Source organism: Elephas maximus, chromosome 21 (genome assembly GCF_024166365.1).
Source record: "Elephas maximus indicus isolate mEleMax1 chromosome 21, mEleMax1 primary haplotype, whole genome shotgun sequence".
Taxonomy (NCBI): Eukaryota; Metazoa; Chordata; class Mammalia; order Proboscidea; family Elephantidae; genus Elephas; species Elephas maximus.
In genome coordinates, this window is record NC_064839.1 from 40,565,317 (window position 1) to 40,591,399 (window position 26,083).

The following is a 26,083-nucleotide window of genomic DNA, read 5'->3' on the forward strand; positions in this document are numbered from 1 at the left end:
CAGGTTGTTCTGACGTGGTGGCTGCAAAGTTGTTGTTAGCTACTGTTGAGTTGCCCCCGGCTCATGGTGATCCCATGCACAACAGAACAAAACACTGCCCAGTCCCATAATCAGTGGGGATTGGACTGTTGTGATTCACAGGGTTTTCACTGGCTGATTTTCAGAAGTAGATCGCCAAGACTTCCTGCCTAGTCTGCCTTAGGCTGGAAGCTCCCCTGAAACCTGATGAGCATCCTAGCGATATGCAAGCCTCCACTGACAGATGGGTGGTGCCCGCCCTTGCGGTTCATTGGCTGCTAATGGAACGCAGATCTCCTGCATGGAAGGTGAGAATTATATCACTGAACCTCTACTGCCCCCTGAGAAGCTGCTTTGCCCAAACCAGGCTGGCCTTGAACTTCTGGTGCTAGTGTGGGCATCGTGGCTAGAGCCTCCCCTCTTTGTGTTAGGAAAGTCAACTCTGAGTCTCCATTGGAGGTCACTGAAATCCACAAGAGAGCCCTCTCAAGTGGAATACCACAGCTGTCAGTGGGAGTGATGTCCCCAGGCGCAGGCAACAAGCAGCAATTAACCTTTGTTAGTTTCTTTTCAATGTTTTATTTTTCAAAATATACAATTTATTTACATCTTTATTTCACAACGGTAGTTTTGTATATTTATTCCAAAATCTTTAAATAGTTCTGCAGTAAACATTACAAATCACAGGATCAAACTGCTTCTCTTTAGTCTTTACACTTATTGAGTTTTTTAAAAAGTTTCAAGTAGTAACTGTTTGGGGGATAAGAAGGGAACAAAAATATGGCAAAACAATTCTTTTTTATATAGGAGCAATACTAAGGATTAGAAAGGGCGGTCTGACCAGCTACTCAGCCTGGGGTCAGATGAACGGCATGGCTATCGTTTATAAATAAGGCCCTCTTGTGCACAGAGTGGGTTTTAGTTATGAGGAAGTACAGGAGGGACCTTATCTGCAGGGTCTGGGGCTGGGGGGCAGGAGAGCAAAGTTGGGGAGATAAGGCACTGCGTAAAGGCTTCTTGTCAGCTTATGGAGGCACTGGCAGGGACGGTCCTAGGTGGGGTGGGCAGGGGCCATCTGTGCCAGGTAGAGGCCAAGAATGGCTGAGGACAGGGTAGGGCTCCCCCCAAAGGAGAGGCCTTTTCAGCTTCTCTTGGAGAAAACCTTTGTGATTCTGGCTGAAGCAGCTAGCGGTAACTAAAGAAAGGGCTGGGGCTCCCATCAGCCTCAAGGCCAACACCCAGCACCTCAGCCCATCTGCACAGGCTGGCAAGTCCAAGGCGGGTGCTGGATGTACTGTGAAGGCATCTGGTGGTAGAGCTGGCATCTGTGGTTGGCCGCAGGGGTTGACCAGTGGCCCCTGGACCTGGTAGTGCCCTGGGAGGCATCATACTGATTCTTCTTGTGAGAGCCCTTCATCTGCCTCAGTATCCCCTCCCTCCCTCCTGAGGAAGACCCAAGCTCCCCAGGAAGTCCCAAGCAGGAGAGGAAGGCAGGGTCTCACAGCCCACAGATGCCACTCCTTGCTGTGCACGGAGCAGGTGGGACAAGGGCCTGGCCCATGGGTCAGTTTCCTTCATTCCCCTTGGAGATGCTGTGGTTGGTGGGGCCTGAAGCAGTCCTGTGGGCTGAGGCTCCTGGCAGGGGTGCAAGCAGGGAGGTGGGATATTCCAGGAAAGAGCCAGTCCCCGAGGGCCACCTGCCACCAAGTGCACATGAACTTCCTGTGGCAGGTCAGGAGGTCAGTCCCATCTTCGGGTCTCCCCAGCACCCTCCAAGAAGCCCGTGCTGCCTGGCCAAACAAACCTTCTTAGCAGGGGTGGGAGTGGGTCAAGGCCGGGGCTGGGCTGAGGGCAGGACGGAGGGGCTGGCCGTGGTCACTGCGTTTTCAGGTGGGGTTCCTCCGGGATGAGGGTGTGGAAAAAGTAATCCCACAACTTAGTGCTGATACCAAATCCTAGAGAAGGAGACAAGCGGATTGGAAATGAGGCCCTATTGAGGGAGCAGGGACACATTTGTTCAGAAGCCAGGGTGGGGTAAGTAGTCAGGGACCATTTCAACATCTCTCTCTGCTGAGAGAAGCCAAGGGCAGGGCACCTAGGTGTTTATAGTCTCCCAGGGATGCACTTTGAAGAAACCCAAATTCCTGATCTGCCTGAGGTCCTAGGCTGGCCTGGCCCCTGCCTGGCCCTGTTTGCCCCTTCCTTTGACCTTCTCCTCACGCTCCAGCCTCCTTCCTCCTTTCTGCCAAGCTTACTGCCACCTCAGGCCTTTGCACCTGTTGCTCAAAGGCCAAACACCCGGGGAGGCTAGGTGGCCCATTGTCCTCACCTGACTTCTGATGTGCAAAGTGATGCTTGACGTGGTGGGCCTTCATGCTGTACAGGAAGGAGCCCTTGTGAGGAGAGCCGAAGTGCAGGTAGTAGTGAGTCATGTCATACAGCACGTAGCCCAGGAGGCCCCCAGCGAACACAGTGCCTCCCACCGCCTCGGGCAGGATGAGGCGTAATAGCGCGTAGAAGAAGGCGATCACTAGAGATGCTGGCACTGGGGGGAAGACCAGGCGGGAGCCGTCGAAGGGAGACTGCGGGTGGAGAGGGCACCGGGCCTGTCTGTAGTCACAGCAGGCATGGCCAGAGAGGCTCCCAGTGGAAATGGGGCGGAGCAGCCCTGACAGTACATTAGGGGCAGCTGCCTGTCATGGGGAGGTGTGGTACCTTTAGTGGCTTTGGGGAGGACATTGCTCTGGCACTGTTCAAAGGCAACACACCGAGCCCAGAGGCTTGGGACTGGAAGGCAGGTCTACCCAGGGAAGCCTTGTCCACCCCGGTGGCATCCCTGCCCCTCTACCGTGTTCTCTGCCTGTTCCAAGGCATCCCCCAGTGAGCCCCGTGCTCTGGACTTTTCCTTACACCTTCTTTCTCCTCAAAGGGGAGTCCTTCTCCCCCAAAATTCTGTTCACTGCTGGGCATAAATCAGAGAAAATGTGGCAGAAATGATATTTTTCAGGACACAAGTTCAGATATGCAAAAAAAAAAAACAACTGAGATTTTATCTTGAGTTCCTGGCAGCAACTTAATCTAGTCAGTCTGAATGAGTTCAGTCACTCTCGGGGTTGAAGCAGCCAATTCAGTAGCCCAGGAGTCTGCATAGACTCAGAGTCCACAGAATGGGGTATAACACCCTGGCTGTGCTGAGTGAAGCCTTGGGTGAGTCCCTCAATTTCCCCAAGCCTCAGTTTCCTGCTCTGTGGAATGGGGAGAACCGTAGTACCTCCCTTAGAAGGAAGCTTCACAAGAGCAGGGATTTTTGTCTGTTTTGTTCTCAGTTGTGTCTAGAACAGTGCCTAGCACATAGCAGGCACTCACAGTGAACACCTCTGAATGAATGAATGAGTTGTAGTGAAGATTAAAGATTGCAATGCATGAAATATACGTGCTGAATATCTGGTATAAACAACGATGCCATAAACACACACGGCCCCTCTATATGTGGCTGATTCAGATTAGGGTGCCCAACCTGCCACCCCTCTGAGCACCATCAAGCGCCCTTGGTTTCCCATTGCTCGCACCCCACAACCAGCCGCTGGAGAGGTCCACGGCCCTCACCTTGTGGTGTTGACCATGCATGATGAAGTGCAGCATGATGAGGTAAGAGCTGTCACTCGGGGGCTTCATGTGGAACAGGAAGCGGTGGATGAGGTACTCGATGAGGCTCCAGAGGAACAGCCCTGTCATGAAGAGGCCCGGGAACATGGACTCTGGCACCGTCACTGAGTATTCTACAGGGCAGCCAGGAGAGCGACGTCAGGGCAAATGGTCCCTGTGCCCAACCGTGCCTGTGGCCCCAGAGGGCCCTGCCTCACCACCATGGTCACCTTAGGAGCTGTTGCACTCTGTTCACCAGCTTTGGGGCTGGGCCACACTGTTGGGGCTCTTGGGGAAAAACGGGGAAGAGGCTGCAAGGACTTCTCTGGGTGAATGATAGGGCTGCCAGACAGAGATGTGCTGTTTTCCTTAGAGGGCCTGTGGCTGGGCACTAGACCCCTCCCCAGGAAGGGTCACCTTGACTCAGTGGGATGGGGGAGGGCAGAGGGCCGTCCTGAATAAGTCAGTGGAGCCAGGGGTTGTTGGTGAAGATGCTAACAACCAGCAACTATGCGGCAGGAGGGACAAGGAAACCCCGGTACAGAAATCTCAGTGGACCAGACTTGCAATCATGGCATATGAGCATCTGTGCTTTCTGCATCCTCTCACCCACCTTTAATCACACCCAATTCTGCCCCTATCCTGCCCCTCAGGAAACAGGTGTGCACCCAGGCACCTGGGCACTGGAGGATCAGAATAATAACCATTTAAAACCAGTTGCTGTCCAGTCGATTCCAGCTCATAGTGACCCCTTGTATGTCAGAGTAGAACTGTGCTCCACAGGATTTTCAATGGCTTTTGGAAGTAGATTGCCAGGCCTTTCTTCCTAGTCCATTTTAGTCTGGAAGCTCTGCTGAAACATGTTCAGCATCCCAGCAACATGCAAGCCTCCAATGACAGACGGGTAATGGCTGTACAAGAGGTGCATCGGCCAGGAATCAAATACGGGTCTCCCACAAGGAAGGTGAGAATTCCATCACCAAACCACCACTACCCAATAAGAATATTAAAAAAAAAACCCATTGCCATCAAGTCAATTCCAATTCATAGCGACCCTGTAGGACAGAGTAGAAACTGCCCCATAGAGTTCCAAGACTGTAAAACTTTACAGAAGCAGACTAACACATCTTTCTCCCATGGGGCAGCTGGTGGGTTCAAACTGCTGACCTTTTGGTTAGCAGCCAAGCGCTTAACCACTGTGCCAGTGCACCTGCCCAATAAGAATAATAATAGTAATAATAACAGCTGATGTTTATTGCTGGATACCTATGTATGTTGCTGGGTACCTGTGTATATTGCAGGGTTCTTTATGTACTAGGTTGAAACCCTCTGGTGTAGTGGTTAAGAGCTACAGCTGCTAACCAAAAGGTCAGCAGTTCAAATCCCCCAGGGGCTCCTTGGAAGCTCTATGGGGCAGTTCTACTCTGCCCTATAAAATGACTATGAGTCGGAATTGACTCGACAGCAACAGGTTTGGTTTTTTTGGTTTAGGTACTGTTCCAGTACTTTACTTCGTACTTACTGTCATTACGCCTTGTGAGAGGAGCACTGGTACTGACATACCTTAGGAATGAGGACATGGACCTACAGACAAGTTATGTTACTTGCCAGGCTCATCCAGCTAGGACATGCGGAGCCCTCAGCCTGCCTCCTCCCAAAGCCCCCCATCCCAACCGACCCCTGGGGGCATCTTCAGCCTCTCCTTATCTTTACAACACAGGTCAGGCTCCCACTATGGACTTTGCGCCGTTGTGGTGAAGTTTACCGGAAGGGTAGGCTAGACTCCTGTCTCTACTTTGTCGCTTCCCATTTGCTCCTCAAATCCATAAAATCTGTCCTCTGTCCCAATCCACTAGAACAGTGAGGGCTATTCACATTGTATTTCTTGCCAAGCTCAGGTATTTTTTCAATCCATCTCTAGTGTTCTGTAGCATATGACATTGGTGGCCACTCTTTTCGTGAATCTGCCAACTCCAGAGGTTTTTAACCTGAGGTTTATGAATGCCCAAAGGGTCCTAAATTAGGTGTCTATGAGCCTGCTGAGAGTATATACCTTCTGCATGCTTTTTTCTAGGGAGTACTTTTCAGACTCTTGAAGGATGTGGGATCAATGAAGTGAGAATACACAGGTCCATTCCCTGCCTTCTGGGACTCTGGCTTTTCTCTTCTCTGGACACTATTTCTCAGACTCCATCATGGAACTCTCTGCCTCTCTGTCCCCACAGTCTAAGCCCTGACCCTTCTCTCTAAGCACTTGCCCTATTCCATCCCTGACTTTAACCACACCCCACATGCTGACCACAGCCCAGATCTGTAACCACCATCAGCTCCTGAGCACCTCCACGAGGCTGTCCACGGGAACCTCTATTTGAGGTTAACATCTCACCCACGAAGCCCCGCTATCTTCCTCTTTTCTCCTGTCCACCCCATCACCCCAGGCTGCTCTTCCTGGGTTCCTTTCCTCAGTGAGGGGCACTGATGTCCATCCAGTTACCCAAGGAGTCATGCTCAACTTCACTCTCCCCCCTGTCCAAATAGTTACCAAGCCTTGTCAGTGTCACTTCCTTGGGTTGGCTCATGCTCTTAGTCCCCCACCATCTTATCACCTCTCTCACAGATGACTGCATCAGCCTCCCAACCCAACTCCCTGCCTCCAAAGCTGTTAAAACCCTTCCACAATGCCTCATTACCTTCAGGCAGCATCCAAACCCCACAACCTGGCGCTGCCTCATCTCCCTGTTACCCTGCATGGTGACTAATCCAAACCACTTGTGGCTCCTTAGACGTGCCATACTTGTTACCCATCTCTGTACTTTTGCTTGTTTCCAACATTGGGGTGCCCTTCTCTTCCTTTCTTATCCTTTGAGATTCAGTCCGCATGTTTCCTTCTTTGATAAGCCATTGCAGATCCCCTTCAAGGCTCCCAGGCTGGGTCAAAGCCCAGGCTCTGCCCTCCCATCATCCCACCCTGAGCTGCAGGCACCCTTCCTCACTGCTTATTCTCTGCAAGCAGGGCAAGGGCTGGACACGCAGGAGCACTGCCTGGTCACGATCCCACTGAGGCTGGGGATCCCCATCTAAGAAGGTCATTCTGTGACAGTTCCAGCATGGCCCTCGCTCTGACTCATGTTCAGCAATGCTCTGGGGCCATCCTGAATTTGCAAAATCCTCTGCTTTTCAAAGCACTGTCATACAGGCATGTAGGATCTTAAGCCTTGAACCTGTGTCTCCATGCAGCTTCCTGGTGCTCGGTGCCCCAACTCCTGTGCATTTATTATGCAGCTGCACCAGGGCCCCTCTTATTTTCCCTGCCTGTGGCTTGTGCCTTGCCTTACAGGCTGGGGGATGTGGGAGGCTTGGAGATGTATCTCACGCCACCATCGCTGGCATCATGGTCTCAGGCTCGCTACCCCTCCACACTGGCCCTTTATTAGACAGGCAAATTGCAGCACTCTGCAGAGGCCTGGGGTGCTGACCTAGCCTTCAACTCACCCTCCCTGCCACTCAGAAAAGTTCCCTCCTATAGGTCAAGTCCCTTCCCGCCCCCTCACCCCAGCATAGCCCATCGGGCTGGAGCTGGTACTGCGTGGCATCTCTGGAGGAATCCGGCAGAGGGACCCGGGCCAAACCTCCAGCCTGGCCAGCTCCTCCCCCGCAGCTCTGGCGGCCTTGCCACTGTTGGCGATTGTTAAGGGAGTGCCCGGGGACAGTGGATGATTCAGCTAGCCGGCCTTCTGAGCAACAAGCCCTGTGCTGTGCCTGAGCTATTCAGTGTGGGCAGAAAAGGGTAACCTTGGCTCTCAGGACACACACGTTAATCCTCAGGGACCAGCAGCAGCTCTGTGCTGGGGGGAAGGGAGCTCCTGCAGCTTGCTCCTTCCCCCTCCCCCAGTCATGTGGAAAAACCCGGGCACCTCCTATCCAAGTGCGGGGAAACAGCCTGCATCTGGTAGAGAGTGTGGGGTCCAGGGCTCACAGGCAGGAAGGCAAGGGATGATCAGGAGAGGGGAGCAAACCTGGGGGACACACTAGTCCCAGCACCCCTCTCCTTCCTGGGTCCTCTGTTTGAGCCCCCACCATGGACCAGCATCTCTCCAGGCAAGGCTGTGCCAGGATGGAGAGACCACCTGGGCAGATGGCATGTACCTGGAGGCCCAAGGTAGGCAGTGAGCCTATGAAAGTGGCTAGTGGAAGTGGCCACACTCAAATCTTATGGGCCACCCTGAGACTCCACTTCCTAGGCTCTTTGCAAGTTGCCCCAGGCTGCCCCCCGCCATCTCCCACCCCTTGCCTCCAAGCTGGAGGTACCTGGTACCTACATTCCAGCCACGTGAGCCTGAGGCTTCATTTCCTCATCCTAAAGGGGGATGTCGATGACACTTTTCTCATGGGCTGTTGGGAGGGAGACAGTCCCTGGAAAGCAGAGGACTGGCCCAGGGCAAGCGCTCAGGAGAGGGCGGGGGCTGGCACTCCATCAGGGTCTCTGCTGCACAGGCCTCTGACACAGAGACATCGAGGATACTCCAGGGTCTCTCGCTTATGTTTCCTGCTAATCTGTGCTCTGGGCCATTCTGAGTCCAGCTCCCAGGTAGGCCACCTGATGGAATGATTTCATCCAGTTGCTGGACAAAGAACCCAGGTCACACATGTTCTGATACAAGGCTCAGTGAGAAGGCCCCTTTTTTCCTGCTATGCCACTTGACAAAATGATTCCATTTAGTTTCTCCTGATCTGTTGCTGGTATTTGTATGCACTTGGGGGAAGTCTGGCAAAATTTTTCTTTAGAAGACCATTTCTACTTATAAAAATCAAAAAAGCCAAACCAGTTGCTGTCATGTCAAATCAAGTCGATTCAGACTCAGCGAAACTATAGGATACAGTAGAACTGCCCCATAGGGTTCCCAAGGCTGTAATCTTTATGGAAGCAGACTGCCACATTTTCCTCCCAAGGAGCTGCTGGTGGGTTCGAACTGTCTACTTTTCACTTAGCAGCCAAGCACTTTAACCACTGCACCACTAGTTCTCCTTTTTTCCTACAGCTAGGCTTCATTAAAACAATTTTGTGATATGTTTTTGGGCTCTGTGTTCTCCGAAACTCAGGACTGGAGAGAGACTGAGGATTCTCACCTCCAGGATCTGTGGGAGCAAATCAGGAAGGAACTTAGAGTTACCTGTGGTGAAGGATGTGAAGAGCCGGACGTTGCCCTGAGCGAGGGTTCGATAGTAGGACCAGCTGAGGTACAGCATCAGGGGAACCCAGATGATGGGAACACTGTACCTGCAGGAGGGCCACCAGGGTGAGAGAGACACATGCATGGGGGCTCAACAGGGTCCAGCTTCCCTAGTGACATACCTCTTGATGAGAGGGAGTCAAGAAAGCAAATGGAGACCTGGGGTCAAGGGACTCTGGCGTGGGGGAGGAGAAAAGAGGAGAGAGTCTGTGAGTCCATATGCTTCTGTCTCTTAAATGAATTATTGGCAGAAGGCAACTGTGTCCACAAGGCTGCTGACTCTGAGTAGCTGGAGAGACACTGACCTCTTATGGCAGAGGACCCAATTGCAGGCAAAATTGTTCCCATGAGCATTGTTAGTTGAATTGATTTCAGCTCACGGTGACCCCACATGTGCAGAGTAGAACTACGCCATAGGATTTTCAAGGCAGTGACCTTTTGGAAGCAGACTGCCAGGCCTTATTTCCGAGGTGCCTCTGGATGGGTCTGAAATACCAAACTTGCAGTTTGTAGTCCAATGCTTAATCATTTGCATCACCCAAGGACTCCCCATGGGTATTAGAGCCTGGAAAACCTGGCATCCAAAGCAGTTTCTGGCTACATGCTGGATACAGAATACAGAATACAGTTCTACTGTATTCTGACCACTTAGTGGTCAAAACTGTGCGTAGAATGGATTGTACATAAGGCATACCCCACCCTCCCCAAGAGCTTATAGCACAGCCCCAGTCTCTGGGGAGAAACTCAACTGCCTCTTCCCCTTCCATATCTGGCTGGTACCATTAGGAGAACATGACAGCCCACCATGGGCTCAGAGCAGGGCTCACCAGACAGTCTTGGAGAGGGCTTCAATGAGGTCTGAGTGAAAAAGGCGGATGGGCCTTGTCACCGGCTGGTGGACCCACTCATCGTATTTCTCTCCCAAGTGGCCCACCTGCCACAGTAGGGGCTTCTGCCAGTCCACCAGGTCCTGCAAGACACAAGGTAAAGTGTATGCTTGATATTCACACCTGTCCACATTCATGCTCCTAACTCCTGATTGCAGCATCCTGATCCCCCCATCAGTCATGTGGACTGTATAGGGCTACCCACCCTCCTGCATCAGTGGTCCAAAGCTGACCAAGCCACTTGTCCCCTGGCTATAGCGATGGGATCCACAATAGGCCCATGACCCAAGGTGGTGCAATAAGCCTTCAGACTTTCTTCCTGCTGGAGTTGCAAAGCTGCAGGGTGTGAACCTGGAGCTGCTAGCAGAGCCTGCCTGAGGACACAGCCAGCACAGAGGAAGGCCAAGCAAGAGCAGAAGACACAGAATTCTGCTGATGATATCTGAGTACTGAGATTCGGCCACACCTGAAGCCAGAAGTCTTCCCCAGGACTCCTCAAGCAAAGGAGCCAATATATTCTGTGCCAGGAATGAAATAGACCCTTTTCCCTTGGTGTTGGCATAGGTGATTCATTCATTCATCCATCCACTCATTCATTCAACAATTTGTTTAATATTTCAAATGTATTTTTTTTTATACTTCTATGGTAGGTGCTGGAAGAATAAACAGGAATTTAAGAGACCATCTTTGCTTCATTCAGTTTAGTGCTTAATCTGAGTTCGGGCTCTGGAGTCTGGCCTGGGGACAAATCTTGGCTCTACCACTTACTGTGTAACCTTGGGCAAATTACTTGAGGTCTCTGAGCCTCAGTTTCCAAGGCTAAGAAACATGGGTAATAAAATGGTGCCAGCAAGATGAGACATGACAAGAGAGTTTAGTGGTATTGCAAGGCAGGCTCTGATCAGGAGGCAAGATGATTGGTACAAGTGCCTGGTTCCAGGGTAGGGAACAAGAGCTTTGCAGGGGACCTGGGGTTTGGGTTGGAGCTTGGACAACACAAAGGATTTGCAGAGGGGAAGAGGGGAAGGCAAGAAAGGGAATAGGGACATAGATGTGGACTTAGAACAACTGTGGCCTGTTTGGTACTTTGACACTGTCTGCGGGGTAGCAGGAGAAAAACTGCTGAAAGATTTAGAGAACAGAACACCCTATACCAGGCCCAGGGTTGGCACTTTGTCCTCCTGGCCTATTGTCTCCAAGGGGTAGATGTGTGGTACCCCATGGGTACTCCCGTGCTGATCCCCAGAAGGTGAGGGAAAAACTTACATTCTAATTATATTTATCTCATCTTTAAACCAGTTCTGAAAGTTTTCTAATGTATATAATCTAAGAGTATAGTAGTGCATGCAAATAATTTGTAAATAGCAAAAATATGCATATAATGGAAACAAAAAAATCCAAACCCATTGCCACTGAGTAAATTCTGACTCATAGTGACCCTATAGGCCAGAGCAGAGCTCCTCATAGGATTTCTAAGGCATCTTTCTACCATGGAGTATGTTATAGATTGAATTGTGTCCCCCAAAAATGTATGTCAACTTGGCTACTCCATGATTCCCAGTATTATGTGATTGTCTATCATTTTGTCATCTGATGTGATTTTCCTGTGTGTTGTAAATCCTACTCTATGAAATTAACGAGGTGAGATTATCACTGTTATCTTAACGAGGCAGGACTCAATTTACAAGATTAAGTACTGTCTTAAGTCAATCTCTTTTGAGATAAAAGAGAGAGAAGTAAGCAGAGAGACATAGGGACCTCGTACCACCAAGAAAGAGCCAGGGGAATAGTGTGTCCTTTGGACCCAGGGTGCCTGCACTGAGAAGCTCCTCGACCGGGGAAGATTGATGATGACGACCTTTCCCCAGAGCCAACAGAGAAAGCCTTCCCCTGGAGGTGACACCCTGAATTCAGACTTCTGGCCTCCTAGACTGTGAGAGAATAAATTTATCTTCGTTAAATCCTTCTACTTGTGGTATTTCTGTTATAGCAGCACTAGATAACTAAGACAGAGTGACTGGTGGGTTCAAATCACTGACCATTTTGGATAGCAGCTCAACACTTAATAACTATGCCACCAGGGCTCCTTATGGACAGTGTGCCCAAAAAGTTTTAGTCATAGGGATGCAAGATCCAAAAAGTCTGGAGATCACAGCTCAATGCAATGGGGAACCCTTAAAGATCTCTGAAGAGTCACTGTATTGGGGAAGATTAGCCTGGACCAATAACAGTAAATTAAGTAAAGAACAGTGAACTTGAGTCAGGAAGCATCTTCAAAGTCTGCCTCTGCCATTTATCAGCTTTGTGATCCTGGGCAAGTGTCCTTACCTCTTGGAGCCCCTCCGTTTTCTTGTCTGTTAAGCTGCCCCCACCCACAGCATCTGGCACACAGTGGGTGTTCAATCAATCTCTGACGCAAGGGACAAGAGTTAGGAGGCCACTGCAAGTAAGAAGGGTGGCAGTGACAGGAAAAGCAAGGAAGAGGTGGAGGTGGAAGAAGAACACTCATGCCTGGGAAGAAGAGCCAACAGTGATTCCAGAAACCTGCCTTCTTGTGGCCCTGGCTAGAATCTCATCCTTCTACAGGCCTCCATGCCAAAGCTGTTTGGCTCCAGTGGGTCACTCAGGCACTGGCCTCCACGTGTTTCCAGTTCTACTGGATATGAAGCCAGTCCCATGGTCACAGCCTTGGAGCAGGACTGTAGGGGCTCCCAGGGCAAGCAGGGCAGGTCACTGGTCACTCTGTCTATGCCTGTGACCATGGGGAAAGGTCCAAAGATGGCTGTGGTTCCTGCCGTGAGAACTCAGCAGGTCCCAGGTGCTGGCTGCCTTCCTGTGGCAGGAGGGTTACCTCCTGCTTATGACCCAGGTCAGCCCGGAGCCATCTACCCAAGCACCAGCTAAATCAGGCAAGCAACCAAACCCAGGCTGTCACTGATCCCTTCCTGGCCCCAGTCCCATGTCTCCTTGCCCTCATCCCTTGGGTCTACAGGACCTTAGCTGCAAATGGATTCACTGAATTCATTCTGGCTCCTTCCTTCCATTCTTCTACCCTAGGTCTCTAAACACATACACACACGTGTGCGCGCGCACACACACACACACCCCACCAGGAAAGAGAACTGGAGGAACCAGCTCATGGCCTTTGTTTACATCTTATCTCACTGCACCCTACATAACTCCACCTCAGAAGAAGTTGGGTCAGGGTCATGGTGAGAGTTTGAGGCTCTGTTCCAATTGCAATAACACTGAGAGCTAACACTTAGAGCATTTGCATTTTGTCAAGCATGGTTCTAAACACTTTACGTGTAAAAAGCATCTGATCCTCACCATACCTCTAACTAGGTCCAAAAAAAGGTAGGTCCTATTAGTACCCTCATTTTGCAGATGAAGAAGCTGAGGTGAAGTGACTTGCTCAAAAATACCCAGTTATGTCCTTTTGATGAATTGAGCTTTTTATCATTTTGAACCTTGGTATTACTCATTGCGAACCTCATCCTGAAGTCCGCTTTGTCTGATATTAATAAAGCCACACCAGCTTCCTTAGTGTTTTCATGGTGAATCTTTTCCCACCCTTTACCTTCAACCAGTCTATGTCTTTATGTTTAAAGTGCATCTCTTGCAGACAGCATATAGACGGGTTTTACTTTTTTATTGGGTCAGATAATCTGTCTTTTAATTGGCGTGTTTAGTTGATTTACATTTAATGTTAGGGTAAGTCTACCTCTTGTTATTTATTTTCTATTTGTTTCCTCTGTTCTTCCTTTCTTGTCTTATTTGCATTACCTTAAAAATATTCTATCTCCACTATTGGCTTTTTTTCCCCATTGAGATGAGATGCATATAACATAAAATTAACCATTTTGAAGTGAACAATTCAGTGGCATTTAGTATATTTACAACATTGTGCAACAACGATCTCTGCCTAGTTCCAAAGCATTTTAATCACCCAAAAGGAAACCCTGTATCCATTAAACCAGTGCTCCCCATTTCCCCTGCTTCCTCTAGCCCTTAGCAACCACCAATCTGCATTCTGTCTCAATGGATTTACCTATTCTGGATATTTCATTTCTATGGTCGCTATGAGTCGGAATCGACTCGACGACAATGGGTTTTGTTTGTTTTGGTTATTGGCTTTTTAGCTATACCTTTTTGTATTCCCTCCCACCCCCCATGGTTACTCTAAGGTTGATAATATGTATTCTTAACTCATCATCGTCTCTTGTATACTTAATCCACACTTTGCTCCCTTAGTTAATAGACATTTTCAGCTATTGCATGGGGGTGTGGCCAGGCAGCCCCCTCTCTCAGCCTAGTAGTGGGATTTGGACAAATGTTAGTTCATTTTGCCCTTATTTCATCAACAAGTACAAAACAGCATAGGATTCATAAGCTTAGTTCATTTGAGATACAGAAAGAAATGACTAGGGGAGCAGGGAGTCCAGCCTGAATGGCACACTCTATTCCAAAGGGAAGAGAACAAAAGGACAGAACATGCATGAGAAGCTGGAACTAGACTGCTGCAGGAGTGTTTACAGATGTGGTGGGAGCAGAGCCCTCCAACATAGGGGTCTGTGTTTGACTTCCTGTTGCCTATTTGAGGTATGGACACAATTTCAGTCACTCCCTGGTTCTACAGTGGGCTCTGGCCACCTGTACAAATGGATATCTAGAATCAGGCCCAAGGCTGCTTCTGACCTGCTTACTGGACTTGGAGGACCTCAAACCCAAGCTCCGTGTCTAGCCCATAGGGTATCTTCATGAGGTACCCTCCTTGATGCCCACAGGGGGTCACTTCCCTTTGGGGGATGTAAGAACCATCCTGGAAGAATCCCAAGAAGGTCTCTCTCTCCTCCCTGCAAACAACCCCCTTAGTTATTGAGGCTAACACCTATAAACTCCAGTGGAGCCTCAGTCCTGCTATTCTAGCTGTTCTATAACAGAGGGAGTACAGTGAACCTACCATATAAGTACAGAAATCCAGGCCCTCTGACTTCCTCCCGACTTTATGGATGAGAACAGTGAGGCACAGGGGCGTTATGTGACTCTTGAGATAGAGATGGTTGGTCCTGATGTAGGAGCCCCCCATTTCCCTACCCCTCCCAGCTTGTAGGCCCCTCCACACCATTCCCAAGAGCTGGAACCCTCAACCCATGTGACCTGCCTTGGTTGAGATGGTGCATGCACTGACAGGGTGTCCTTTGTCAATTCTCCTTATCACAGGGGCATCTAATGCCTCTAATTTACTGACCCTTTCCCACGTGGCAGCTGGCCAGGAACTGGTTTTGAGAGGGGAGGATCGCATGAGATGGCAGCTCAACATCCAATAAAGAGGGAAGGGACAGAAGATAAATTTTGCTGCCTAATCCATGTGGCCGAGGGCCACCTCAACCCCTTAGTCCTCTCACACAAATGTCTCTCTGTCTTCCTGCTGGGTTGGCACCTGGGCATGGCCCCTTCTTATCTTTTACTTCCCAAAGGCTTGGGGACACAGGGAAACACCAGCAACCTGGGTGGTAGGAAAGGAGGGGAGAATGAGCTGCCTACGGTTCTCGGGCACATGGGGGCTCCCAGAGCTAGTCTGGCAGCAAATCCCCCTTTTCCCTGTGGAACCTGATGCTCAGAGAGGCCCAGCTGAAAAACAGTTACTTAGATGAAGGTGAGAATGTGCCGAGAAACTGCTGTGGGGCAGGCTTGGTCGGGGGGTGCCCTATGGTGAACACAAAATCCCTAAGCAACAGGCTGGGCCCAGGAAGCAGATGCAGGTTGGGTGGGTTTGGTCCAAAGCCCTTTCCCCAACCAGGGCCCACTGTGTGCTGCCCTGCACCCCTCCCCCAGCCAGTTCTGCTCCTGCCCCAAGGGGAGGAGAGAGAGGGCTATGCCAGGAATGCGCCTGCAGAAGGGCCTGCTGTTGGGGTGGGAAGAGGGGCCTCCTGCTCCCCATCTCCCTCCTCCTGGGCAGCACAGGGGCCAGGGAGCATAGAACACTTCCCTGGGGCAGCCCCAGTCCAGGAATGGGGAGCTCGGACTCCCCAAACCAGACAAATGTGGGGACAGGGCCATTCCTCAGTGCCAGCAGCTCCTCCTACCACCAGCCATGAGCAAAGGCAATTATTTAAAGAAATGTCTACCCAAACCCCAGAACACACAGCTCCAGAGCAGCTCTCTGGCTTCCAACCTGCAGGGGAGTAAGGACAAGAAGCTCAAGAAGAATTCAGCCACTGTTTTCTGAGTCCTTGTCACAGGCCCAATTGGGGTTCGAGCCTCATGTTCATTGTCTTTCTTGAGCCTTAATTTTGAGAGGTAGAGCCTGCTACATACAATCTCATTTTACAGAGGACACCAAGGAACCTGAGCCGAGTCTATGCTCTTAACCATAGGCCAGGAGATCTGCTTTCAGCTGAATCAGGAACCCCGTGGCTATGAATCCTCAAGTCTCTGAGTCTGTAAGAGACTCTAGTCTAGTGGCAGTTGGTGGGGGCAGGGAAGCAGGGGCTCTTGGTGGCCCTGCAAAGCCTGTCCTGGGCGGTCTAGCTGGGAATTCCCATGAGGGTTCAGATAGATGAGATTAGGCAGAGAACAGGAACAAAGGGGCTGGCACCACAAGGAGAGAAGAGGGATGGATGGCTCCCGCAGGTCACACACAAAGCCTGCATGACCTCAGCCCTAGGGGTTGAAGAACAGCAAAGGGCCCCCACCCTCCCCATCCTAAAGCTGGTGGATGGTCCTTCACTTTTGATCCACCGTTGTACTCTCTACCAGACACCAACTAGCATTCCCACAGCCCCCCCTCAATGGCAGGAAGAATACCCTCCATTTTATTGATGGAGAAACTGAGGCCCAGAGCTGTCTATGGTCATCTAGCGGCATCTCCTGCCTCCCAGCCTGCCCTGTCCATGGCCCTCTGAAGGTGTCCTCTGAAGCCCACCTGCCTGACTTCAGCCCTGGGTGGGGGGCGTTTTCTGAGCACGGCTGAGCTCTCATGCAGAGGGGCCAGGGGCTCTAGGCAGGGAGGAGACACCACAGACCCTGGGCCCTGCGAGGACAACCTTGGGGAGGTCCCGGGGGATCCCTCTAGGCAGATGGACCCTCCAGACCCCTACTCTGGGGGAGAGGGGACAGCTCAAGGGGAGAAAGAAGACTTGAGAGGGAGAAACCAGGCCAGTACCCTCTGAAAGGGTGGTCCTTTTCCAGAGGGGGATTGGCCAAATGGGCCCTTTGTTCTCATCCAGGTGCTATTTTCCTGGGTTCTGAGACCTATCTGGTATGTGTGGGATCGACTCAATGGCACTGGGTTTGGTTTTTTTTAAGACCTATCTGAGGTCCTGAAAGGGTTAAACCCATATGGCCAACATCAACATCTTCAGCCAGGCCCCAGGGACCCAGGGAGCAGCTCCTGATGTCAAGAGGTGCCTGTGTGTGGTACATGCTTGAGTGTCTGCCACAGGGGTGGGGGTGGGGGGTGGGAGGGGGTACAGGGAGCAGCAGGGCTGGGGGAGGGGCTGAGGAGCCTAAACCACATTTTGTTTTGTGACCCCACCCTGGTTGGCTGCTTCTACCTGTCTGGAGGGAAGAAGGTGGCCCACACCCGCTGACAGGCCCTGCGACTGGAGGGAAGCTGGTTATGCTGGGGTGTGGGTTGGCCTGGGGCAGGGTGGGGAAGGAGATGAGGCTGGGCTGGAAGCCACCTCCCCTACCTGCTCACTTCCTCCTTGCTGTTACAGGCCTCAGAGTCTCAGTCCGGGCCAGCTGTCAAGGACACCAGGAGGAGGCTGTTGGGAAGGGAGGGGGCTCAGCTAGCTCAGCAGCTAACCACAGAGTGACTGTGGGCAGGAGACTTAACTGCTCTTCCTCACCAGTTAAATCAGGATAATTATAATCCTTATCTCCCAGTAGTGTTAGGAGGATTAAACTGGATACTAGATAATACATTTAAAGCTTGGCACCAGTGGCTGGCACATGGTAAATGCTTAGTAAAAGACATGTTAATTATTAGATGATTGGAGGTGCTAACTCTGTGGCCCAGGGGGATGGGGTCAGGGGCCGAATTCAACACCAGTTCAATCTGGAGGCTGGCTCCAACAGTGGGAAGGTAGAGAAGGCTAGAGGGGAAGGCTCTGAAAAGACCTGGTGAAGTAGTGAAATGCAGGACTAATGGGGTGGGTGTGCCCAGAAGCCCAGGGCAGCAGCAGATCTCCCACCTGATCTGGGGTAAGCCACAGGCTGCTCGGGTTTCCTGAACATAGGAAGAGGCATGCAGGGTGAGGAGCCATAGCCTGATTTCTTGTCCCACAGGGAAGCCTGGTTCTGCCTGACCAGGTGATGGAAGGGATGATTTAGAAATGGTTCCCCTAGAATTCCATGCAGAGACTGAAGTCAGGACTCTACCTCTCCCAGGATTCGCCCCTGGCCCTTTCTGCTCCTTCTTTCAGAAACTTCTGCCCTCAGCCCCACACCGCCTTCCCAGTTTCCCTCACTCTTTCCAGCTGAGGGGCTGGGCCGGGGAGTCTCCTTCCTCAGCAGCACTCAGAGGGGCTCATCTTGAATGCAAAGCATGAAGGATTAACTTTGCAAAGTCCCTTTGCCCCAGAGGCAGGCATGTAAATCCTCCCCACTGCCCTGTGGGCCTCCCTCCTGGCTCCTCAAGGTCCAGGCCCAATGGACCCCCCAAGCTCCGGGGTCTGAGTCAGAAACAGATGTTACAGGTTCCAACAGCCTTACTGCTGTGGGGCTCAAATGAGACAGGTGGCTATGGGCTCTCTCAGGCTCTCTGAGTCCTCAAAGAGGCTGGAGACTGGCCAGATGATGGATGAGAGAGAAGGAGGACTTTTTTAGTACTTAAGAAAGAAAGAAAAAAAGCAAGCAAGAGAAGCACTGTTCATCCACCCTGGAAAGCCCAGGTTCTGGCACTGAGGCAGACCCGCGCTGGGCTCAGGCGCACCTGGTCAGGCTCCAGGCTCGGCCCATCCTCCTCTCTCTCTGGCCGGGGACATGGGAGAGGAGGGAGGAGGAGAGAGAAAATGTGAGTGAGAGAAAGAGGCAGTGAACGTGAGTGGCTGCAGGGAGCAGGCCCCAGGGAGGAGGCGCACCCTTTCTCCGGAGTGTGGTCCCCTGGCAGGTGGGGTTTGGGAGCTTCCCTGTGGTGGAGCCACCTGCAGTGGCAGGGCCAGGGTCAGCCCAGAATCCTGTGGGCAGAGCCTTCCCCAGAGCAGGGGTGGCAATCCTGGACCTGCCTGTCCCCAGCCAGCCTTAGGGACAGCTGCCAACCCTCTACATGATGGTTCTTTCCTTGTCACTCTGCCCCAATCACTGCCGTAAATTCATCCAGACTGGCTCAGCTGTCTCTGACATTCAACTCCTAAGTGAAGCCCATAGATGCCACCCCAAGGAGCCCTTTCTGGCTTTTCCATTCAGAGCAATTCACTGCCCACTCACAGTTCCAACTAGATACACGCCCGGCTCACTGTCTGGCCCCTCCTCATTCCCCAGCCCCTTCTTCCTCCTCTACAGCTCTTCCTTCAGGGCAAGGTCCTGCCTCCACCAGCTTTTGGAGTCATTGTCCCACTCAAGCTGGCTGTCCTCACCACTAGCACCCACGTGCAAAGCAGGCACAAGTCCAGAAAGTCAGTCAGTTGTACCAAGGCTCCCCGGCCTTGATCCCTGGGTGGGCCTATCTATGCCAACCCCTGGCAGTGAGGAATTGTGGTCAAGCCCAGGATCAGAACCAGGTTTCCGTGAGCCCTTTGGCAGGCACGCCATTCCTCACTCTGGCCTTCTCTTCTCCTTTGGGTTACCTGGGGGCAGAACTTCACCTTCATTTCTTCTCGCTGCCGAACGGTGGGTAAAGAGGTAATGTGGCCTCTCTGAAGAGGACAGAACATGGAACGGCTTCATCCAGCCTCCCTTGTCAGCACCCAGAGGTGTCCTTTGCTATGGGCTCCCAGGTTCTCCCAGGGGTGGTGTCAATGCTTGCATGACAGGCACCATCTCTGGTTTCCTGTGGCCTGGGCTCCCTGAGTGCAGGATCCTGTCCTACGGCCTTCTGTGTCCCAGGTGCTCTTCACAGGCCCAACAGAGGGCACCCAGACTGGGCATTTATGGACACGCATACTTCATGGCTATCCCAAGGGGAAATGGCAACATGGCATTGGGGCGGTCCCATGATCTCGGTTGAAGGTAAGGGGCACCCAGGCCTTGCTCATTCCAGAGCCCCCAGAATTGCTACTTCTACCCCAGCCCCCACTGAGTGGCTGCATTTTGACCTGTGGCTGCTCAGCTCCTCTAGGGTTCACATAATAAACAAACGGAGTCTGCTTTACAACGGAAAGACGCTAGCTTCTAATATCAAGAAAATGTGTAGCAGGGCTCTGTGGGACCTTTCAGCTTTCCCCCAAACAATGCCGAGTACGCCAGCCCTCTCTCCTGCCCAACCTCGGACCAGCATGTGACTCTGCTGGTATGGTGCCTGGGGCAGCTCCACCTAGTACACTAGCCAAGCTGGGGTAAGTCTGGGCTGAACTTGTCACTGTCCCCAGCTTCAAGGGTCCTGGTGGAAGATCTTTTCTTTTCCAGGGGTATTTGGGGACTGGCCCTGAACAGACAGAGATTTCCTCTTCTGTATTTTTCCAAGCTTTTCACAAACACACCCACTGCAGCCTCCTGCCTCGGTATGCTGCCCAGGCCACGTCTGTGAGCCTCGGGCACCTGCTTCCCCTTCCTAATCTTCGCTGGGTACATGTCATGGATACCATAAGCTTTGCCACCACACCCCCTCTCCTCGCTCCAGTAGCCCCCATTCTGTCCTGTGCCAGCTACCTTCTCCCAATCCACCTCTTTAAACCTTGGTTCGATTTCAGGGTCTGTCTTCTGAGTCTCCACGGAGGCCACAGCCCCGTTCTCCAAGGAACCCTGGAAAGAGACAAGAAGATGAGGTGATTACTTACAGTGGGTGGGGGAGAGAGCTGAGCCCTGGGCCTGCCCCCCAGGGGATGAGGGAGCCAGGAAGATGACGAGCCCCATGGGTGGGACAGGGTAGGTGAAAATTAAGAATACTGAGCACTTTTGAAAACACACAGACATTGATGTGGGTGTCATTATTCTCTGTACGTCTCTCTTAAAAAAAGACTTCTGCCCAAACCAAAGAGACAGAAAGATCTTGGAGAGCCTAGAAGCTGGATGAGAGGCTGTAGGGACAAGACTGCAGTTATGGGAATACTCAGGGTCCCTGCTGGTCTCACCCCAGGTCCCTGGCTGGTGCCAGGCACAGGGAGTCACAGGGCAGCACCAGGGCACCTGGCAGGGATCACCATGCCACGCCTGGTGACTATCCGCCTCCCTTCTCCCTAGTTAATTCAATAGAGCCTGAAGGTCACAGGCTGGGGCTTTGAGCTACCCACAAGAAAGAAGCAGAGAATAAGGAAGACGGTCCCTCCAGCAATCCCATGTCTGGGTCAGCAGCCAAACATGGGATGGAACCAGCAAAAGAGTGCCCAAGTGGGCTCAAGGTTAAATCAAACTGGCAAAGAGGTAAAGTCAGAAAGAAATGGAATGTGCTGGGAAAAATCATACAGCCTGAGCCGGCTCTGTCGTCACACGGGGTGAGGCCAGGGAGAGAAGGCCAGCATGTACGTCAAACTCATGCTTCCTTGTTGGAAGGGTGGGGAGAGTCCTTGCCAATGGGGGCCTGCATGCTGAGTACCTGTGACTAAGGAAACCCCTGGTGCTGGGTGGCCATGGAGGGGTCGTCCTGGAAGTGGGGCATTGGAAAGAGGCTGAGGAAACTATCTGAGCAGCCAGTTGGAATTTCTATTGTTACAATTCTTACATTTTTGCTTCCAAATGAACCGAAGAGAACCTGATGATGGCAGTGACCACACTGGCATTTTCTGGGAAAAGCTATATGTAACCCAAATAAAAGTGGATTTTTGTGACTCTGTCTTGGTTTGTGTATCTCAGTATTTTTAGTCTGTGTCACCATGCTAATATTTGAATGAAGAAAAAAAAAAGTGTATGCTCTCTTGAGGACAAAGAAGGGGAGACTGTATAGCTTATCATATAGTAGAACTCCCTAAAAATCCAACATAAATGTCTTTCCCTTTTCTCATGTCAGTAGCTCAATAATCTTGTTCCTTCCCATTTTGCTTTACTGTGGAAACACCCCAGCATACCCCACTCATGGCAACTCCATTTCACTCTCAACAAAACAGGACTGTCTTAGGGCCCACCGTGAGTGTCAGACACAGACCTATTTTGGAAATATCCACCTAAACAACCACTGGCAACAGAAGAGAGGGCATCTATCACATTGCCTCTTGGCACTGGATTCGAAGCACTCATCTTTCCAACTCACGTTTCTGCTCATCAGATGCCAGGCCATTTTCTAATAACGCCAGTCCTTAGAAAACTCTCCCTTATTCCTGGCTGCCTCCAGGTTTCCAGGTATCACTCCAGGACCGCATAGGGCCCTTTCTCTTTCACCTGACAGGCTGATAAGTATTTGAGGACAACAAATACTCCTACCTCCTGCCAAGACTGCTGTTCCCAGGACCCTCTTAGGACACATGGGGCCTCTAAGCATGACAGTTGGTCCAACCTTCAAGGTGTGATGGGACTAGTGCAGAACACAGCAGGGCTCCTGCCTCCCTTGTGTGGAACGTCATAGTCCTAATAATAGGAACTGAGTTCTCATTGGCTTTTTTGGACGCCATCCTATGTGCCTAATTCACTTAGCTTATGGCCACCTGACGCTTTCTTCATGGCCTGCTGCTGCTGGTGTGGTATGGACAGCGAGTGTGGTCTAAGAGGTGATTTGGACTTGCAGACCTGTTCAATGGAGAGGCACCAAATGTGTAGGGATGAAGACTGGGGCAGCCAGAGTAGTGACAAGTGGGACAGCAGCAGATAGTGGGAAAAGAAGAAAGCCTGAAAAAGGAAAATCGAGGAGGGTTTCTGGGGACAGAAATCCCCAGCTCCATGTCAGCTTCCTTTTTAAGAGCTGGTGGTCTCGGTGATATATTGCAATGGCCCCCTTCCTCTTCCCTCAATTCTCTCTACCTATGGGGATCTCACCCACATCTACTGTTTTCATTTATCCATCAATTGTTGTACACTTTTGAGTATCCATAATGTGCTGGAAGCATCAGTTCAGAAGACTCTGAAATGTTTCTTTCTCTGACACTGACCTTGCTCCTTGCCCCAGGAGAGGTTTCCAACTGCCCACATCATAGTCTGACCCAAAAGCCCTGCCATCACCTCCCGTACAGCATTCCTAAAATTGAACATAGGGTCATCCTCTGTCAATCAGCTTATACTTGACTTTCCTGGATTCAAAGTCTCTTCTCTATCCAAACTCCTCTCCTGTTATGCCCTTGAATTAACCCCAATTTTTCCCTCTAGGCAAAAAGAATGACTTGCCATTTTCTATCATGCCTTCCATTTTCCTGCTCAAATGTCACCCTGTCCAGGATGACGATGGAAGTTACTCTTTCATAAATGCTTATTATGTGCCCATTAATCTTTAATCTTCCTGACAATTATATGAAGTAGTCACTTGACAGGTGAGGGAACTGAGGCATGAAGCAGTCCCACAGCTAGTGAGGGGTGAAGTCAGGATTTCAATCCAGCAGCTGGACTCTGAAAATATTTTCTCTACCACATTGCTTTTCTATCCTAATCATTCTAACCAGAAATTATTTCTTCATTTCAGACTTTTGTAAAATCAGACTATGTGTTCCACTGCCTCAGTTGGAATTTCCTGCTTCTTGATGTTTTCACATGTTTGGGTAATTATCTTATTTGTTCAATGATATTACAGATTCCAATAGGGCAGGGACATTATGGACTCCTATTTCCTATTTCTCATGGTGCCTGGGATGGGCTCTTGCCAATACTAGATACTCCACCAGTTATTTTCTCAGTAGACAATGTTTCAATGCTTGGTCTTTGCAAAGCAGCCAAGGCCTGCAGAGACTCCTATTGTGTGGGGGGCCTGGTCATTGTGGGTGGAACGCTGAAGCTCGGCAGAGCTCATGCTCCTTGGGAATATGAAACGGATGGGGTGGGCACATGTGCTTAGCACCTGGTATAAGAGTATACATAGTCCTCTAACTGAGAGGGGTGGCCCAGCACACCAACCATGCCACCTCAGAATGCCAATCTGGGCTGGATAGGACATGCCCGATATAAGGGTCAAACTTCCAATGATCTGGCATAGAGTCCCAGTAGCCTTTGGCTAAGTATACAGGACAGACAGGAGCAAAACTAAAAGTACCAAAACTCAAACGAAACCTGCTGCCGTCCAGTCGATTTTGACTCATAGCAACCCTATAGGACAGGATAGAACTGCCCCGTAGGGTTTCCAAGGAGCGGCTGGTGGATTTGAATGGTGACCTTTTAGTTAGCAGCTCAGCTCTCAGCCACTGCACCACCAGGGACAGATATTGATATGGCATTGCCAACATTTTATTTTTCCCAATAAAGGTATTTTAAAAAATTGTCACCAGTGTCCTTTAATTTAAATAAAGAGGAAATTTTAATACCAAATATGAAGGGAATACATGCTTGTAGAAGAAAGGCAATTCTTCCCAAGGAAGGGCAGTTGGCAACTTTACACAGGCATTTTAAAAAAAGATAGGTGGTTCTATTTTAAAATATTTATTCATGCAGAAAAATTACAACATACATCTTTGTTTTCTGAGTATGAATTGTGCCTAATTGCTTTCTTGGTTCAAGTTGGTTGATATGGGGCTCTATAACTGACATGCAACAGGAGAGAGATCAAATGTTCAACTGATCTAAGTTTTTATTTAAAAAATTACTGGAAATCCAGTTTCACAGAGAGGTGTTGGCTGAAAATGGAAAGTGCACTCCTAAGACTTTTTCATTTGACTTGGAATGTTCTCGGTGAAATGAGGGAAGCAGAGGATCGTGGTTCACAGGCTTGTATGCCCAGCATGGAGCAGTCAGAGATTCTCCCAAGAGGGTTCCCTTGAATCATGGACTAGCTCCAGTTAGAGAACTAGCATTGGGGACCACTGCTCATGGGGAATGAGGAAAAAAGGACAGAAAGGGGAAGGTAGAGGGGAAGAGGAAGTTCTTTCCTTTTAACACCAGGAGCTCAAAGACCCCTTGGGTAGGTACAGTCTCATTCTCCTCCTTCCTCCTTCTCCTGCCCCAGCTTAATCACAACTTGAAGGTCTTGGGGCCAGCAGGGAGGAATGTCGTGAGTGATATGGCTTTAGACAAATAAATTTTCAGATTGACCATACAAGCAAGGCACTTTCTGGGTGACTTCACCAGGACTACACCCCTCCCTGGCAGAAGCCCAGGTTATTATCACAAGATTTCACATACCTCCAATAAGCAAGGAGACTCCAAGGACAGCCAGAGCAAGCATCACAGGGTTAGCTCCAGCAGCAGAAATAACCTGAGGTACATGCAGCCTCAGGGTGACACACTGAGATCCTCCAGAGCATCTTTCATTAACTATTTTCCCAGAGTCTAACTGCGAGATTTCAGAAGGTTTAAAAACTTTCTCCACATGTGGACAAGATAAAGACCCTCCTGAAGAGGGTCTCCCATTCCTACTCTGTGGGCTGCTCCCATCTGAACCTTGCAGGGGTGGGGGTGTCCAGGAACTGCTAGGAGCCATGACACCCACACACTGATCTGGGCCATGTTTTCCAGACTTCCACATTCCATGTTTATTTTATAGTTGAGCTGGGCTCACCCTTGAATTCCACAAACACCATCCATGAATCAGAAATGTGTAAAGGTCACTTCTGGGCACTAGGGTACAACCCAAACTTCAGAAAACTTAAAAAAAAAAAAAAAGTTTCCTGGAAACTTCCACAATGCATTATTTAAAAGACTCTCCAGATCCTGGAAGCAAGCCAAAGGGAGCTTAAAAACCCAAAAGTGTCTGAAAAGTGCTCTTTTCGAGTATTTGGAAATTATTCTGAGTGATGCTTTGGATTGAATATGTTCTAGTATTTGGTAAGGGAAGTGACTAATTTTGTCATCAGACTTAAACTGGCTTTCATAAGAATGATCAGCCCAAGTGTTAATGAGTATGGCTTGACGGGGTGTCCAGCCCACCTGTCACCAGTGTTGGGTCTACCTGAGGGACACAAGGCTGTCCTAGGGCAACAAGGATGGTTGTGAAAACCAAACTCCCCATATCCCGGCCCCTCCTAACCTCTCCACCTCAGGAAGGCAAGCAGGAGACGAGGCTAGAGCACTTTCTTCGTCAGGCCCATGGCTGTGTGGTAAGGAGCCTCGCCAGTCTCAGCAGGGTGGTGCCCA

General features: G+C 50.5%; 1 protein-coding gene across 2 annotated transcripts in view; it reads right to left on the minus strand.

The window, feature by feature from the left end:
* Window positions 1–686: 686 nt before the first annotated feature.
* FA2H (fatty acid 2-hydroxylase) overlaps window positions 687–26,083 on the minus strand; it is a 48,912-nt gene continuing 23,515 nt past the window's right edge. Inside the window, exons 2-7 of one of the 2 annotated variants that reach the window (XM_049864980.1) lie at window positions 20,612–20,689; window positions 9,722–9,864; window positions 8,835–8,941; window positions 3,625–3,797; window positions 2,348–2,600; window positions 687–1,973 (exon numbers count right to left, since the gene is read on the minus strand). In XM_049864980.1, coding sequence (XP_049720937.1) covers window positions 1,894–1,973; window positions 2,348–2,600; window positions 3,625–3,797; window positions 8,835–8,941; window positions 9,722–9,864; window positions 20,612–20,689 — 834 coding nt within the window. In that variant the 3' untranslated portion in view covers window positions 687–1,893. Of the gene's footprint in view, window positions 1,974–2,347; window positions 2,601–3,624; window positions 3,798–8,834; window positions 8,942–9,721; window positions 9,865–20,596; window positions 20,690–26,083 lie in introns of both variants that reach the window. The other variant, XM_049864979.1, reaches the window with a different exon arrangement.